Genomic DNA, 19,676 nt, shown 5'->3' with positions numbered 1-19,676 from the left:
TGTGGTATTTGCATAAAAACATATGAGGTTCATTTTTTTGTTCACTTTAGACTCCACTCTGTCCCTCTTTGACTTCTCGCTGTCACTCCCGGCCTGTATACTTGTGTGTCTCTCACCTCTGTGCAGTCCTCCTTGCCCCAGGGCCGAGGTTGCCAGGTTGTGTAAATAAATTAAAGCAACAAATTATGTGTAAAAGCTTCTTCCCCAGGCTAGGAAAAAAACTACAATGCATTATTCATGGCTTTCACTTCTGGGAATCTTGATCCAGGTATGTGTTTGTGTGTCAGTTTTTTCTATTTGCCAATTACTCAAAGATTAAGTACACTTTTCAATCGTATTAGGCTCTTGATGAATTTGAATGCCATTTCCGTCTCCAACGGTAACGAAATCTACAACAATGGAGGCTGTCTGAACCGTGGTTTGAAGTGAGGAGATTGAATGTGTAAATACAAACAGAAGTCCTTGAGAATACTGGAAATGAAGCACAAAGAAATGAAAAATACTAGTTTAGCAAATCTGTCCTCTTATTTTAGATTTTTTTTTTTCTGCTAGAAGAACATATTATTCATATTCAATGTTTTGTGCTAATCATTCATCTGTAATTGCAAGCCATGACCTTAAATATCATGTTTAAAATGCAAAAACAGCTCAGATTGTAACATTAACAAAGCTACAGTAAAAAAGGTCTAAGTTTCACTGGCCTGGAGATGAAAATTGTGCAGTCATTGTGTAATCTATTCAGAGATCACTTTTTTCTTTTATTATAGATGATATGCTTTTCCATTCTGCTCCTTTTCTTTCATGGAATCACTTGACCTGATGGTTTATTCAAGTTAACATTTTCCTTCAATCGACAGCAATGGGGTTATAAAACTAAATCACTTAGCAACCATTAAATAGTCTATATTACCCTATTTTCTTATCTATGTTATAATGTTGTTTTCTTATCACAAACATACTTCGAGTTGTGTTTTGTTTTGTTCACACATTTTGAACACACAAACCCTGCATATTTAGGCTGAATTATTCTCTCAAACGGAAAACACGCTGTTGCACCTTGTGATGTCATGTGGTAATTCAGGAAGTGCTCCACTGTGTTCCTTAAATCCATACACCTTCACTTGAATAATTTGGATGATTTCAGTCCTGCAATTGCCAATCTTCACTAAACTAAAAGTAAAAGTTAGCTGTTAACTTGAAAACTTCCACTTCATGACATCACAAAGTGGAACAGAGCATTTTGAGCTTTGGAGATGAACAGACTAATAATAAAAGAATACTCAAATATGTGTGAAAGAAACAAAACACAACTCTGGGTATGTTTTTGATGAGAAAACAACATTCTAACAGTCAATTGTGCATAATATAGGACCTTTAAGATATAGAACTGACCATTAGAAGGCCCTGTCCCGAGGTTTGAGAAACTCCATCTATCTTCATCTATGTCACTAATGGAAAAATTCACATTCACTTTAACCACGTCCAGCACTTAAGCTCAATTTCATAATATCGTATCAAGTTATTAAGGATTTCCGCTCCTCTGCTGGTTAGCTCCTGTGTGTCCATTAGCGCTGTAATAAAGTTATGATTTCATTTTAATTCCATTACTGCGTACCCCTGAAGCAGATCGCGGGACAGGCCATTTTAATTAAACATGAATGTAACCTTATTTATATTTGCACTAATGTCGCCGTCAGACAATGAGCCCCAATGAAGATGCTTTCATGTGCCGTGGGAAATTGCATTGCTGAATAATGTAATAGTGGTAATGAGATAAGAGTGATGAGAATACCGCCCTATGCTGGAAATATATGACCCTTAATGACATAAAGAATTCTGGGCATGTGCGGAAAATAATGAATGCGTAAATTGTTTGTTAAAGACCATTGATTTTATAATTTCATGCACACCAGTAAAGCAGGGTCTTATACCAGGCTTTAATGACAATCTGTTATGCTGGGAAATGTAGGGTAAACAAAGCAGAACTGTTTGTACAGAAGCCTGGAAGGACAACTCAAAAACACATAGCAAGGTTGTTATAGCAGGTGACACAATGCATCAGAACAGTATACACTTCGAATTTTAATCAAGGACAATAATGAATAATAATATATTTTTGCATATAATGGCACTGTCTTGTAGCATAGTAAGTTTACATTTACAAACACATCATCTTAGCTGGTGATTTGACAAAATGTATGACTTGAAATTGTTTAAACTGTATGTGCTTTTTGTTTGTCTAAAATAATAATAAATGATGATTGCAGCAGAGGAAGCATGAAGTCCTAAAAATAAGTTGCTGGTTTGAATTCTTTTACAATATGTCCATGTTCAAGACACTTCTGCCTCCTACTATTTTCAGTTATTGGTACAGAGGAGTAACCGTGGGTGTTCTTTGCATACTTTATAATCTATAGTTTTTCAGATTTATTTATTTTTTTTACTTAAAACTGCATTATGTAGCATTTCTTAGTGTATTAGTGTTTGCCACCTGCTTGTCTCCATGGAGAGATTTTATTGCTTTGCCTGCAGTGTTCCGCAGTATGGCATTAAATGTATGTTGCATCTATTTCATTGTGTTTTTTTAAGTGCCAATGCCAATAGAGATATCTTCAAAAACATGGCAACTAAATTGAGTTCTACACATTATCAGTCTGTGCCATGATGACTATTTGAATCTGATTGGTCAAAGCTTCACAACAGCGGAACAAGCCAAAAAATGAAACTTTAGTTACATCCAGTTGATAGAAAAGCACAGGAATCTTTCATATCCGCAAATACACAAAGCACTTACCTTTTTCACAAACAAAACAGTCCATATTGACGCTAAAACAGGCCGAAGTATGTCTGTCAACATCATTTGTTTTGGTTCGTTTGGGTGCCTGGCTTTTGGCTTCAACAGAAACCTCAATGCTGCTCTGTGATTGGTTGCCCACCCAATTAACGGTACAATGGGCGAACTCCAAAATGGATTCTTATGAGATTGTGAACTCACAAATTATAGTGAAAATCACTTGTACACTTCCATACCATAATCCTGAGAACTTTGTATGCACCTGTCAAGACATAATAGCTCCAACCATATGATTCACATCAAATTTAGCATAAAATTGCACTTTATTGGTGCCTGACATATGTTGGATCAAAGCGTTACTCAAAGTATGTAATTTTTCTCCTCGAACTTACTCATTATAGTTCTTATATGTATCTCATGACATGCACAGTTCAGTTCATTTTCCCTGTTCTCAAATGCATCCAGGGCTGTTTTTCCTTTAACTGTACAGCAGGTCCTCTTTATCTCAGAACAGAATGATGAATTTTCAGATTTGGTATTTTCTCCTTGTCTGCGCCACATTCAGGGTCCCTCTGGAGTCACACGGCGGGCTGATATGAGACAGACTTGCCGTGGGGTATCGTTTCTTATCTGCGTAATGTCTGCGTCCTCCGGGCATCAATGTTCATCTTTTCTACAAGATACCTGTTATTACTTTATAACTCTGAAAATGTCAGGGTGAGCGGTCACGTTAGGAAAAAAAACACATATTCTACAAGGACAGATGAAAAATATGACTTCAGAGTGAGCATGTGAGTTTGTTTAAAAGAAAGTGAAGCCTCAGATCTGAATACTCTTTAAAATATTATTGGCCTTGACAGCATCACACGTCCTTTAACATTTTTATATTACGTTCACTCTGTTGTATATTTCTCAAACTGTATTATCTTCAATGCTTTCTAATGCCTTTTCAGTACTGGATGAAAACACTACCTTTAGAGCTGCATTATGTAACTTTTGGGATGACGTCTGTTCTTACTTGTCTCTATGGAAATGGTTTTACTTTGCTATCAATGTTCCACAGTATTACACAAATCTATATTGCATTTATTCAGCTGCAAGTGCTGTACCTTGAAAAATGTGGGTTCTATCAGCAGGCTGCAAATCTGACCTTTAACTCGGACTGGTGGTGTCACCCGTTTGTTTCTATGGAGATAGATACTGTAACGCCATACCGTGATGAATTCCAGGCAAAGCAATAACATTTTTACGAAGACAAGCAAGTGGTGGATCCTTCAGCAGAAAAGTTACATATTATACCTTTAAGAAATTTTAATTTAAGAAAAGAATTTATGTTTTAATTAGACCATTTTTCCCAGAGTACATTGTAAAACCCAGAACCCAGAAGTAAGGGTATTGCTGATGTTTTTAGACTCCTTTATGGTTTAGTAGTTTAAAGTGACAGTTCAAGCAGGCGCATTAGAAATAACAAAAACTCAGTGTCCATTTTTATATTGTATTTTCACATATTTGAATCAACAAAAGTTACAAACAGAAGAGTTTTCACAGTGTCCTACAGGCTTTCAAAATGGCTCGTTATTCAAAACAGACACAGAAACACAGCGGTCATATAAACTACAGTACATCATTTCTTTTGTCTCCTGTCTCCTATGTCCTTGTCCACTCTTCCTCCTTCTCTCCTTCGCTCCTTTACTCCTCATCCCCTTCGATCCTCCCTCTCTTCTCTCTCAGAGCTCCTCGCTGTGAAAAGCTGAACAAGAGCATTGCACTGTTTATTGGATTCCCTTTTACAATAGTGTTTTGCAGCAAAGGCTATATTATTCAAATTGCAATAGCGGCTCTGTAGCGCGTAACGAATGTGAGTTTTTCAATATATTTCTAAGATGTACCAGCCCTGAACCTTCATCTATCCATGTTTATCTAATTATCTGAATCATTACTCTAATAATTGCTGTGGGTGTATTGCTAAATAGGACATAGTCACTTATGCTTAGATCTATGGTTTGAATCTAGAAGTTTTTCAGCTTCGCCTAGACTTGGAAAAAATAAAGATAATTTATGATTGGCGCTAAAATGTCTGAATATTGATAAGACAAGACAATAGCCCTTTTAACTGTAATTATGCAAATGGTTACTTTTTAATATTAAGGCATTACAGTCAAAACGCATTAGTGTCAGTTGTGTGGGGAAGGCAGAGGCATGGGAATTGTCAGTGGACTATTATGCATGATTGAAGAGTAAACTAACCAAAGCATCATTTCCATACATTTGACATGTTTAAGTGTTAAGTGTTAAGTGGCGTTAATGTAAATTGTTAGCTTTAGCTTTAATGTTAGCCTAGAGCACTCTGTGTTCTGTTGGAGTTAGCTTTGGCCATTCAAAAAAAATGAAATGTTGACAGCTCTATTTAAATATTTGATATAATTTTTTTTTTTTTTTTTTTTTTGATACAAACCACCACACATCTTTAGATTTAATATTATCTTTTAAAAATATGTATACTTTAATTTAACATAAAATATTTACATGAAAATCATAATGTATAGTATATTTAAAGGGTCCATATTATGCTGCTTTCTGATGTTGTAATGTTGTTTCCTCTTCAAAAGCATACCTTGAGTTTTGTTTCATTCACACATGTTTAACCAACAAACCTCGCATAGTTATCCTCTCAAACTTCCTATATTCCTATATTCAGTTCCTGTATTCTACCTTCAGTAGAATCATTTGGATGATTTCCTGGAATTGTCAATCTCTACTGAACTAAAGGTAAAAGGTAGCTGTTAATTAGAAAACATCATGATGTCACAAGGTAAAACAAGTAATTTTAAAAAGTAATGTTTGCTCGTTACTTGTTACTTTACTTAGTTACCCTCTATGGAAAGAAACTTTTTACATTACTCATTACTTTTTGGTGGTAAACTCCATCTAAGGCTAAATACCGATAGTTGATAGTCAACAAGTACCCTAAGGGAAAGTTTAAAAGAACCATGAAGACAGGATTCAAGAGGACGTGAAACCAGTAAAAGGTAAATGGTTGGGGTCCACGCAGTCTGCCCCTGGAGAATGCATCAATTCAGCAGGCGAAGGACAGCTGCTCGGTGCGGGAGGATCCGCGTGAGGGACCTGCTCCCGCTTCCTCCGAGGCAGTGCTCCGCAACCAGCTTTGGGTCGGCCAGGAAAGGCTTGAGGTGTGCTTTACAGTTCCTCCCGCCTCTTCCTGGGGCTGTTAGTGCCCAATGCATCCTCTCCACCCGGGCAGGGAGGTGTCTCCCTTGCTCCCGGCACAACTGTCAACCTGGACAGACTGTCCTCCCCAACGGTATTACACTACACAGAAAAGTAACGTTGCGCCAAACTGAAAAAAGGCACTACATTTCGTTACCAAATTTTCAGTAGTAGTGCGTTACACTATTTTTACCTGGAAAAAGTAGTTGCATTATTCTAACGCATTACTAACATTGACACTTTCTAATGCGTTACTTTGTAGCTTTGTCAGCGTTACTTTCTGACTTACTTTGTAACTTTGTTTGTTTGTAACTCCTTACACCCAACACTGGGTGGAACAGAGCATTTTGAGCTTTGTAAATGTAGATAGACTAATAATAAAGAGTTATTCAAACATGTGTGAATGGAGCAAAACAAAACTCCAGGTCTGTTTTTGATGAGATAACAACATTCTAACAGGGCAGCTCACAAGAGTCAATTTTGCGTAATGTAGGCCCTTTAAATAGGGTGACCATTTCATTTTTTTAGTGATGAAGATGGTAATAGTGTTTGCTGCTATGTCAGGGCTTTAAACTAATCTAAATTTATGTTTCTGCAAGCTGAAAGAAATATTTTTAGTGTAATTGCGTCAGAAACAAAAATATCATCAAAAAAATCTCCAATTTGCTTGAACAACTTTAGAACAATGTCTCTTAGTTTTAGAGTAAAAACACATGTCATGTGTTTCTAACTCTTACAATGACTGCTTTGGCCATCGTAGCAGTAGTGTTATAGATGAGTGAGTTCTGGTGTTTAGCGCTGTGAGGGATGCTGTCTTACATGTGAACTGGTCAGTTAGCTGGTGAATACCTTCCTCCTCATCTTCGGGAGCTACCAGCCCAGCTACCAATGACCACAGAGTCTGCAGCCAATCAGAGCTCTCCTCAGGACGTCACCGCACTCGCCACTGCCACTGCCGCCTTCAATGGACGAGCAGCTAAAACAGGAAAGACTTATGTAAGGGTTCAATTACAAGCTCCAAGTGACATCTAGAACAATTTATATTTGTATATACAGTTGTGTATGAGATTCTCTTCCATGGCATCACTGTAAAGAATAGGTCAGAGGGATTGTGGGGTCGCTGACTTCAAGGCTGATACAAACCAATTAAATGTTGTATTAGCTTTGTTGCCATATACCAGACACAATTTAAAGACAAGGCCCTGGTAGCCTATGACCTTAAGCTTATTAATATAATGTTATATGCTTTGAAAGCAATGAAAAGGTAATTAATAGGAGGATGTTGGCTCGCATTGTTGGCCTATGTAACTTTTCTGGTGGAAGGTCCTGCTTGTCTCCATGGAGATGTTATGGTTCACTGTACAACACTGAATTAATCTATGGACACTCCCAAGGTGCATCATGGTCACATTTTTATAAAGTGTTTTTCCACCTTCAAGGGACTTAAAGCCCTTCACATCACCCATTCACACACACATTCATACTCCAGTGTACGCAGACACTGGGAGTGACGTGGGTTAAGTATCTTGCCCAAGGACACAATGACAGCATTCATCTGTGGGAGCAGAAATGGCAGTGGATCTGACCTGTCTAGCAGTGATGAATACTCAACCACCCGAGCTACTGTCACCCTCATTATGCCAAGTTACAGGTAGAACTGTAGAGAGGTGAACCCACCCACAGCAATAAAAGAGAAATAAAAACACTTGTAATGAATAAATGCATGTTAGAACTATTGTGGAACAGTAAGTAAAGCACCTGCTAGTCTTCATAGAGAATAACAGGTGACACAATCCACCAGAAAAGTTACATAGTGTAGCTTTAACCAAGAGCCATTCTTCTTTGACTGAAATAGATGGGTTCAAGTTATGAATCCTGAGAGAGCAGTAAACTTTAACACTAGGCGTAATATTTAATAGCTGTTTGAATGAGAATAGAGAGCACTTGCCTCGAGCCTTCACTCCTCTTTTTCCAATGGACGAGGGAGGGGGCAGACCTGCACCACATAAAACACAATATCAACACAGGGACAGCATGTAGTGTGAGGGTGGGCCACACGGGATCAGAGGGGGCGGGCGAATGGGGCACACAAGTTCTCAAAAAAAGACAAAAATCATGCAATCACCCGTAATCACCGAGCATTCGGGGGTCAATTTGCAACTCAAAAGAAAACCGTAACAAAGCCAGCATATTGTAGGCATAATCACACAGGTCATGCACAGGACATGCAGATCCAACACAGCCACAAAACACAAGCTCTCAGCCAATCTTCTGTCCAATCACGGAAATTATCTCATGCAGTAATTTGACTCAAAGGAAAAGTTTAAAATTCATTGTATGAGAACGAAGAAACATCAGCTTCATCTTTGGTCTTGTTTGGCAATTGTATGAGAAGCTTCCCAACAACATAAAAAAAAATAAAAAAAATCCTCTCTTCACAATCTAAATACACACAAAAGTACACACACAAACACTGGGCAATCAAACATCAACTGTTCTTCAAAATATTCAAAAAGGGTATCTACAGACCTCAAACTTTTATATATCGTTTTTGTCACTTATTTCAGATACACATAGAGCTTTCGAGCCTTTTTTTCTTGACAGACAGGTAATGAATATACATATGATCAATAAAATCTCCAGCTATTTCTCCTCTCCTCCTCACAAAATAAATTTATATCATAGTTGTTTTTTTAAATGCTGCATCCATTCAGGAACAGATCTTCATATATACGTAAAGACTTTGACTCTACTTGTGTTAATTCTAGGGCGGAAGTAAAGTTGACTAAAGATATTCTTGGTTGACTAAAGACATGTCCTGTACTTCAGTTAACCATAGCATGCATGAAACTTGCAAAAGCTCTCTAGGATACTGTACAAAAACTATTTTGTGAAAAGGCAAGAATTAAACTCTCAAGTTACTAACCAAAATCTCCAGATAACTCTGCATGGTTTCTTCCTTCTGCTTTGGTCCATAAAAATCTTTACAACTCTAAAATAATTAGTTGACTGAAAAATATTTGGTCAACTAAGGTACCGTTGACTGACAAAATTATCAGTTTTATCACGTATCATGTAATTAGAGCCCGACCGATATATCGGTTGGCCGATATTATCGGCTGATATGGGCACCTCGAGGCATATCGGCTATCGGCTATGGGTCCGTCACGAACGAAATGACTCTTAGAACCGGCTCTTTGAAGCGAACGACGGGAGCCTGATCCTTATTGGGAGCCGTGTTTTCTCTTTCTCTCACTTTTTTTCTCTTCACGCCGCGTGCAGATTCGTGGTTTGACAGCGGCAGCGGCTAAAAACGAAACTTTGAGAAATTTGCGTGTGCATAGGATAAAAAAAAAAAAAAAAAAAAAAAAAAAACGAGCATATTTGGCTGTAGTTTAGCATAAAATAAATAAGTCCTGGTTTAGACCTTTTTCAGTCCTGGTTTAGACCTGGTTCAGTCCTGATTCAGTCCTGCCTTAGACGTGCTTTAGACCTGCTTGCAACAAAACAATCTGAAGAGCCGCTTGGGAGCCAAAAGAATCAGCAACTTTTAGTGAGCCGAGCCAAAAGAGCCGGTTCTCTCAAAAGAACTGGAATACCCATCACTAGTGTCTAGAATGTGATGCAAAAATGCCATTAAGCCAACCTACTGTCTGTAAATATGATGTAAAGAGTCAGAATAACAATAAATGTTGCCTAAATAAACCCAATTTAAAATCCACCAGAGCCAAACCTAAGTTTTTAAACAATTCAACATTTACAGTGAATTTTTACATCACTAAATATATCGGCGATTATATCGGCTATCGGCAGCTTAAACTCCCATTATATTGGTTTCATATCGGCCACAGCAAAATCCATATCGGTCGGGCTCTACATGTAATTACTGTAAAACATCCACAAAACTGATCTTTGACCCAGTATGCTATGCTATTAAATCTTATGAGTTAAGAAGATAACTTTAAATGGATTCATTTGTTAACTTTATGCAAAGTAAAACATAATCCCTTTTTAATGTTTTGCTATCAAACAAACAGACCAAGAAACAAACTCCCCAAAACTTTGACTGTTGTAAAATATGAACAATAATTTGCATTGTGTAACATTTCTGGTCCATCACCTGTTCCTGAGGGTCTTCTACTTGTTTGTCTCCATGGAAATAAATGTTGCTTTGTCTAGAATGTGCCAAAGTATAGATTAAACCTAAATCTATCACAGGCTACAGGTCACAGCACTACACTACATTACAATGCTCATCTGTGGAGGGTCGCCCCTATTCACAGAAAGGATTATTGTATGTTTGAGCAACAGAAACACCTGTATAGAATAAATGCTATATGGATATGTTTAATGTCATACCATGGAACGTTAGAGGGAAAGCAATTACATCTCCATGCAGACAAGTAGATAGCAGACGTTCCACATTGCCCAGTCCACCTTTAAGTAAATATAAAATTATGTAACACTTGTAATCCATATTTGCCTCCAACCAACGCAGAAATCAGTTCTTTAAGCTGTGATGGATCAATCATAGACGGGCCACTTACCGCTAACTGTGGCTGTTACAGAGAGAAGCAACCTATCAAAGAATCTGTAGATGTCTCTCCAATTAATGCTGACAAGAGAGAAGAAAACTAAAACCAATAATGTTTTTGAGATGACGTTAAAGCACTAATTGCTGTCATACAAAGACACATTATATAACCTGACTAAACCCCCAAAACACTTAAATTGGCTTTATTCAAGTTTATATTTGGCGGCCACACCTGAATTTTAGGCATATTCGGAAAGTCTCTCAATGAATCTAGTGGTATCTTATATTTTACTAAAATTTTTCTTTATATATATATATATATATAGAGAGAGAGAGATTTTCAGATATTTTTTGGAATAACTCAGACATAGAGGTAAGACTGGGAGATTTCCATTAGCTAGTTAAGGTTTCTGTAAATGACAGCATGAAGATACATGTGAAAAAAATATTTAAAGGTACACTGCTGATGGGCTGCCTGAAAGGTTCCACAGTATGGTATAAAAAAAAAAATCTATATCTATCTATCTACCATGGAGGCAAATGAAGCCACCAGGTTAAAAGACAGATCTGTGGAATGGCGATCCTGAAATAGATGAGAGATTGTGCTGACTTTTTTAAACCAGCCTTAAAGAATATACTGTCCTATGTGTTTGTATTTTTTTTTTCACAATGACCAAGCCTGATCAAGCCTAACCCAACAGGGGCAAATGCAGAGGATCAATATTTCAGTGTACCTTAACATTAACCTAGAACTGCTCTCTACAATGTAGGCCAGGCAAAGTAGAAATAAATTCTTTTAAATTACAACTCTAAACACATGTAAGTACTTCAGACTAGTCCATTATAATGGGTCTATTTTTCTCACTTATATTGCATTAGATGTTCTTTCAGTTTGTGATGTATGCAGTCACCATGGCAACATAATTAATGCTGTTCATTCACTACAATGGTTTGCCTGATGCAAGTACTGAAGATATAGCCTATACAATTTGGCATCATAATATTACATTTACAACCTGCAGCCACAGTATTATGAATATGAGCTGATTGGGTCATAATCAATATATATCAATGCAGAAGAAGTTTGTTTTGGGTTTTTTGTCACTTTTTAATTTAATTTGCTATTTATAACATTACACTGAAGTGAAAGTCAATATTTCCAACTTCTGAAACAAAGCAAAATCAAAATTCTTATTTGAGGTTCCAGCGTCCTTTGCTTTTGTGGAACAAGTAATTGGGAACAAGGTCTACAGTGTCTCCGCCGAATTTGAAATGTGAGTGTAATAAGTGACAAAAGCAGGAGAGCTATTTTGGTTTGACCCACTGTGACTCATGCTCTCACTATCTTCATACTCGCCTACTGATATTAAAAGTGACAAACACAAGTCATACGGACGAGTACATAGCCAGCCAGTTCTCTTGCACTCATGGGAAGCTTGGCTGAATTCTATTAAAGAGAAGGTATTTTGCTTCTATGGGGTATTAACTGCTAGCACATAACATATTTGGATCACCATGTTACTTTTATTGTTTTGTATTTTGAAAATGCTATATTTATAAGTACTTTCTTTCTGAGCCTCCCCTCCCTTTGCTCCCCACACTAAGTCACTCCCCATTCAGTGCACTATGACAACTCAATCATCCTGCTAATGAAACTACTGCACATTGAATCAGGTTCGTGAAGTTGTCCTGTACAGTTTTGTATCATGTTTTTTGTGTATTTATGGAGAATTGTCGTATGGTATCATAGTTTGAATAGGGTCCAGGAGAGATTGTTAATCTACTCAAACATGGATCACATCTAAAGCCTCTTCAGGCACATTTTTGATAAAAGAATAAAGTTATAACATGATAGAAAGCTAAAAACTATTGATTTTGCTTAATACCCCCTCTTTTGTTAGCCAAGCTGGAGCCACCTAGTGTCTACCTTCAGTTTAATTTCTCTCCAGCGACTAGGTCAAGAATTGGAATACACTAGATGGTTTGCAAGAACCCTGGAAGTGCGAGTCCGGGCACCAACCAATCAGCATAAAGAGCAAGAGTGTTGGCAACGATTAAAGAGATCAAGGATTTAAAGCCAGAACAAAAAGAATGTTTGGTGAATTTTATCAAGGAGAAAGACATTATTACCCTTTTTCCTATGAGATCTGGGAAAAGCTTAATATACCTGTTAGCACTGTTAGTGTGCATTGCATACGTCATGACCAAATAGCAGCGATTGGTTAAATAAGAAAAAGTACCCGCTTACCGTCAAGCAAAGGAATTCTAATTATGCAAGACTACTCTTTTGTATCTAAGGTTCAAACATTTCACCTTACAGATCAATCAAGTCTAAGATCTACTGGTTGGTGAAAGGTTTATTTGTCATTATACTGTAAATATAATTTGAGAGGATCAGATGGAGGGATTAGAGATATTTTTTACAGACAACAGAAACGTAGGCACAAGTAGAACATGTCGAAAATGGGAGTCAAACCTAGGACCTTCCTGGGATGGATGGGTTTAACTACTGTGCTCCTTTTCCTTTCCAAATTATCTCAATCTATGTTTACAGTAATGATTAGAAGATTTTGCAAAGTCAAATCGCTGTTGCATTCATACTTGTTCTGGTGTGGACCTGGTTTCATCCTGGTTTAGTCTTGATATGGACTTGTTTTGGGTTAATGCAGGTAGGTTTGCACTGATACCTATGGTCTGGCTGTCATTCAGATATAAAAATAATTCACTTTAGCTGTCATTGAAAACCAGAAATACCACGAGAATAATAATCTCAAAATGCAGAAAATCCTTAGTATTTTTTAGAGTCACCTGTGTAACCTTCCTCTTTTCTCTTTATGTACACTCTTTGTCATTTGTCTCTATAAGGCTGTGTGTGCGTCAGATCTCGCTGTGCTCTGTGTTCCTGCAGGTGACTCTTCTCTCTCTGGAGCGTGTGAATTAGCACATGGATGGGCGTGTTGTGAGGACGGTGGGCTCCAAATGCTAAAGCCATTGTTTTGTCCATCTCTCCAGATCGCTCTAATTTGGCCTCCCCTGGGCTGTGCTGGCGTGCGTCTCTAGGCTATAGACGAGGGAGGGCTACCCTACATCCTAGTCATAAACAGCTCATTAATGCTTTGACATTTCTGTGATTGGCGGTCCACCAACAGAGCCAAAATGCCAGAAACAGATTTACGATTCATGCCCTTTAAAGTGTATACGACAGGTTAGAGTAGTCATTTCTCTTAAACACGTAGCTAAACTTGCATTGTGTAAAATTTCTGGTGGAGGGTCCGTCACCTGCTTGTTTCTTTTGCTCTGCCTGGAATGTTCCACAGTATGACATTAAACAAAAAATCTAAAATACCTAGAAAAACCTCCATTCTGATTGTAAGCGGGGTTGCTTCTCCACAGATCTGGCCTGTAACTTGGTCTCCATGACGATAAACAGACAAAGCATTAACATTTTCCATGGAGAAAATCATTTGACGGACCCTAAATCAGAAAAGTTACACACTGCACCTTTGACGCGAAGATTTTACTAAACAGTCTGCCTTGTTTACTTTAATTTGACATTTTTTGTTAGTAGCAAATGTGACATACTTAGAGGTAATTCCATAACTATTATCTTGCAACCACTAATTTATACAGTAGTTATGATTTGACCATCAGAAAGTACCATTGTTGTTCTATTTTGCATGGGGCCACCGGTCTCCAAACAAGTTCTAGCTGGACCACAAAGCAATTTTAAAGACTTCAGAGAACATTTTACACAAATAAACCTACTTTATTCCAGATTTTAGTGGTGAATATTTCCCAAGTGTTCAGTAGAAATGAATGGTATTCTCTCTTAACCAGAAGTGCCACTACAACGAAAACACTGTTTAGTAGCATTTTGTTGTTCAACATTTTAACTGCTGGAAGAATTCACTTTTTCGCTTGTAAATTGTCCCTGCATTTTAGATAGAGTTTTGAGTACTGAGACATAGATGGAAGTATTCAGATTTAAAACTCGCTGCTTCTTGCGGTATTTTTGTATTTTTCGCTGTATTTTCTTCTCAGCCTTTTATGCAAACTGCCACTTAACTGATGTAAAACTATAAAAATTGACCACGTTTTCTATTCCACCAAACCAAGATTTCACGAGAAAAAGATGAAAACCTGTCATATGCACTTTAAGTCAGCTCCTCACATCCATTTTGTGTTTATCCATAAAATAAAATTCAATCCCTCAAACCTCTTTTAAGTTTTAAGTCTTCTGCTCTTCTTCTGTCTAGCTCTCTTAACATTTTGAGGTTGTTTTTTGAGAGTGTAGCGTATAGCAGACACATCAAAATGACAAAGCACAAAGGACACAGATGAAAAATCCAAATTTCGCAGCTGGGATGAAACGGAGAAGCCCATGGGATTGTGGGTAAGCTCTGGGCGGAACAGAAGGCAAACAAGTGGATAGAGACGGATCTGAGCTGGAGAGCCATGATAACAGGCAGGCGCTATTTCCTACCGTCGAGTCTTCTCTCGGTCTTTTCCTCCTTTTCATCACTTTGTTTAGATTCATTCGTTCCTTGCATCTACATTTCTACTGTATCCTCTTAGTTCTTTGTAAAAAACTGATTATGGACGCTGAACATGAGTAAATTACATTGTTAAGCTTTAGCGAGAATTTACATGCAAATCAAGTAATCATTATGTGTATCAATTACAGGCCATTCAATCTGCTATTCATTTTCCCAGCTGGGGGGCAGTAGCACTTTTCCTGATTGAGTACATGGTATTTTATGCCTTTGATTTAAAGGCTCTATATTACGCAAAATTGACTCTTGTGAGCTTTAAGCCACGTTAGAATGTTGTTACCTCCTCAAAAATATACTTGGAGTTGCGTTTTGGTTCAGTCACACATTAGTCTGTCCACGTCTCCAAAGCTCAAAATGCTCTGTTCCACCTTGTGAAGTCATGAAGATGTAATTTTTAAGTTAACAGCTACCTTTTGTTAGTAGAGATGAGCATAAGGCTGAAATTATCCAAATGATTCTAGTGAAGATGTATGGAGTTTCGAAACACATTGGAGCACTTCCTGTATTACCACATTACAAGGTGGAACAGAGTTTTCCATCTAATAGAAGAGCACAGCCTAAATATGCAAGGTTTGTGTGTTAAACATGTGTGACTGAAACAAAACACAACTCCACACTCCATGTTTTTGATATAAGACAACAAAATGATAACATAGATTATAAAATAGCGTAATATGGACCCTTTAAAAAATATCCACAAAGCTTAAACATGACGACTAATCTTGTAACACTACCACAAAACTATTTTACTTGCATTTCAGTTAATTATAAGTCTATATATAGAATGTTGTGATATTATAAAAAAAAAAAAAAAAACAGTAAGCAGTGCACATTAATATACCCAGCTAATTAGGTTTATATTTTTATAATTCGCATTTGAAGTTCAGCGTGAATATTTAAAAAGTAGGCCAAAACATTCAAATTTGTTACCATTTGAAAACAGAAAATATGTTCGGGCACAGTGTTAACTTTGCTAAATTAATTTCAGAGAGTTCAATAGACATTTTTCGAACACAATTTGGTACATTTGTAATACGCTTTCTTCCTTGTTTTTCTAGTCTTTTACTAAGTAGTATTCCATTGCACTGTTTATCTTCTCTATTTATAGTATCTGTATCCACATTGTCAGCCAGCACAAAGAAGAAAGCCACACCAGTATTCTTCTATTGTCCACAGCTGCTTCTTTCTGCTCATTTACAAATATCGCCCTTTATTGAAATGTCAGCGTTTGAGGAAAGCTTGTGATTAAAAATTCAGTCTGGCTTTCTGTCATTGTCAGCTTGGAAATATTTACTCCACAAAATTACCCATAATTCCATCGCGCAAGTCTTTCCACGGACTTCTGACGTGGATTTAGTGAGATGTGTAGCTCAGTTCCCTCGGCTCAGGAAATTGACTGGTAATGTGTCCTGCAGACGGCGATAGAAAAGATAAATTTGTTTCATATGGCTTTTGATTCTGTTAAAATGTTTCAGAGTTGATCCTGTTAACAAAATATGCAATCTTTCAATGTCAATACTCTTAGCTTGTGTAAAATGATGGCGCTTTTTCTAACTTATACTAGGTTGAACGTCACAAACTTTTCGGTGATATCGTATCTTCTTCTTCTGCTGTGTGATGCTCCTCGAAGAATGTGGTCCCATACAACCATCGGGTAAACACTTGAAATACACCAGAGCCACTTCAGCCCTCATTAAACAGTGGAAGCCTCAAAGCTGCAGAAAGATCAGCTCTACAAACACAGAGTCAAGTTAACTATTACTCCGACTTTACTCAGCCTGCTGCTAAATGTCATTCAAATTACAGATGGGAATATCAGTACTGAAGTATTGATAATATAATGATACTGAGTCAGCACAGATGTGAGTATTGATTCTGCTCGGTGTCAGTTTTACTGTAGGTCAGGTGTTCAATTTGTCCTTTTGATCCCTTTTTATAGATTGAACTACCTTCACCCATAAGGTTAGACCAGCATCTAATATCTGTCAAAAAAAGAAAAGATTATACCCAAAAGCACAATCATCAAAAGTAGTCTCAAAAAGTAGTAGTATTGTATTGTATAAGTAGGGATGTAACAATAACCAAAATATTGTGATATTGTATCGTCAAACGTCTCTCAATAATATCGTAGGTCATCACAATATATCGAATCACAAGTTTCTTTGCTTAAATTCATTCTTATGGTGCAGCAATAATAGCAAAAAAACAAAGGATCGACCATGACCCTTTGCTCCATTTTGGTGCAAACTACATGAAGAAATAACAGTTCTAAGCACTTTTAAATCTTAGTTCTTTGAATTAAATCTTGTCAAGGCATTTTAAGAGGAAAAAGTAGCATATTCACAATTTTGTTAGCTGCCCACAAAATATCAAAATGTGAGATGTATATTGTGAAAATATCATACAGTGATATTTGGATATTGTTACATCCCTAGTAGTAAATATCGTAAAAATTGTGGTATTGCCCATCCCCCCCAACAATGTATGCGGTAACATCCAAAGGACCTAAGGCTTTAGACCATGTTATATAATGAATTTTCATCAAGGGAAGGATTTAATTTGAATTTTCTTACAGAGCTATTACTGCTCCAGCATGTAAAATGGATTTGTCTGTTATGAGACATGGTCATATCAAATTGTCCCAAGTCTTGCTTTAAGCAAAATCCAAAATGGAAACTTAAAAACTGGTTAAGTCTGTAAGTAAAGGTGCAGTGCGTAACATTGCTAGTGGATGGTCTGCCACCTACTTGTTTCATTGAAAATGTTATTGCTTTGTCTAGAATATTCCACAGTATAGATCCAATCTACGATGAGAGAGACAAGCAGATTACAGCACTATGCTACATTACAGTTCAGATCTGTGGAGCCTTGCCTCTATTCACAGAAGGAATTTTTGTATTTTGAGCAACAGAAACACTCATAATGAATAAATGATGTACAGTATATGTTTATTATCACACCATGGAACATTCCAAGCAAAGCAATAACATCTCCATGGAGACAAGTAGGTAGCAAACACTCCACCAGAAAAGTTGCACAGTGCACCTTTGATATTTATTTTACCACTTTATATCACCACATTTTACAGTTTTGCAATACAATACAACTGAAAATGACCAAAAATCAGCTCCCCTGCCTTAATATTCTATAACCTTCTCAACAAACAAGTCAAAATGGAAGAAAAAAACAAACAAAAAATGGACTTTAAAAGTTTAAGACAATTCGCTGCATGCAAATGATTCCTAATTTTGTCAACTTTGTGAACAATGAATCAGATCACAAGGATGACTTGACTGACAAGATTGCAAATATTCGTTATCACGTAACCAAAAGCAAATGACACACAATGAAACAACAATACTATGAGAAGTCAGGCCTGATTCACAGCACGTCACACATGCTAATGAGCTAATACTAGTGACCATTTTAGGCAGGAGCAGGTGGTATTTGTGTTCCCAAATCCTCAAACACAGTTGTCGCCCACCGAGTGACAGTGAGCCGTTTGTTCTTTTGACAGCCACATCATCAACCCGCTGCGATCATGCTAATTGCATTATCGAGCTTAGTCATTTTCTCATTTCAGGTAATTCAGTCTCCACAAAACAGGTTGCTTCATGTGGTAGAATTTTATTATGTCATAATTTCATAAGCAGGGGCTTTACAACTCTATTTGAAGTTTACTAATTTTGATTTTAATTTGGTGGAATTATAACTATTGTAAATAAAAAATGATCGCTTTACACCAATCAAGAAGCAATCTGAGGACATTGCACTAGGGAAAATTCTATGTAAAGGTTAGACAGCATTTACACAACACCATTTTTCTGATACTTTAAACATGATTTCAATAAAATAAAGGTGTAAACCTAAAAATCCCCAAATTGGAAAAACAAGCATGAATGTTTTTGCAAAAATCTTTAATATAATGATCTTAACTGTGTTTTAGTAAAATGGGTATTCTTAAAGTCTTTGGGGTTGAATAGTGGCACCATTTTCTGAAGCCATTGTGAAAAAAATATTTAACTTTTGTGGACATTTTGTGCTAATTGAGAAGACAATGAACTTTCTGCCCGCTTTTGTTTCATGTCAATAGGCCCAGTAATTACAGAGATATATTAACCATAAATCAGAAATCAGCTAATTCTAAACAGCAAATTCCACCACAGAATTCTGACCTTCGCTCCAACTCTATTTTAAAGGTGCACTATAAAACGTTTTTGTTAGGAGTCCGTCACCTGCTTGTTTCTATGAATATGTCATTGCTCTGCCTGAAATGTTCCACAGTATGACATTAACCAGCTCTATCTTACATTTATTCAATTATTTTTGGTTTTATATGTCAAAAATACCTGGAAGAACAAGCATTCTGACTGTGAGCGGGGTTGCCTCTCCATGGATCTGACCAATAACTTGGTCTGGTTTGGTCTCCATGAAGTTAAAAAATGTTTAATACCATACTGTGAAACATTCCAGACAAAGCCCATGATAATCATCTCCGTGAAGAAAAGCATTTGACGACCCCTCCACCGGAAAAGTTACACAATGCATCTTTAAACTACAGAGATTA

The 19,676-nt window shown here is 37.1% G+C and overlaps 1 protein-coding gene across 4 annotated transcripts in view; it reads right to left on the bottom strand.

The window, feature by feature from the left end:
• Window positions 1-4,275: 4,275 nt before the first annotated feature.
• Window positions 4,276-19,676, bottom strand: part of trdn (triadin) — a 28,808-nt gene continuing 13,407 nt past the window's right edge. For 3 of the 4 annotated variants that reach the window (XM_055149617.1, XM_055149619.1, XM_055149620.1), the window contains 3 exons: window positions 7,971-8,018; window positions 6,842-6,998; window positions 4,276-4,544 (listed from right to left, as the gene is read on the bottom strand). In XM_055149617.1, the coding sequence (XP_055005592.1) occupies window positions 6,946-6,998; window positions 7,971-8,018 (101 nt within the window). In that variant the 3' untranslated portion in view covers window positions 4,276-4,544; window positions 6,842-6,945. The remainder of the gene's footprint in view (window positions 4,545-6,841; window positions 6,999-7,970; window positions 8,019-19,676) is intronic. The other variant, XM_055149618.1, reaches the window with a different exon arrangement.

This window comes from Boleophthalmus pectinirostris, unplaced genomic scaffold, assembly GCF_026225935.1.
Source record: "Boleophthalmus pectinirostris isolate CB_2022bp ecotype Guang Dong unplaced genomic scaffold, ASM2622593v1 HiC_scaffold_13, whole genome shotgun sequence".
In the NCBI taxonomy this organism is placed as follows: Eukaryota; Metazoa; Chordata; class Actinopteri; order Gobiiformes; family Gobiidae; genus Boleophthalmus; species Boleophthalmus pectinirostris.
The sequence above is the reverse complement of the archived record's forward strand: the minus strand, read 5'-3'. Positions and strand labels throughout refer to the sequence as shown.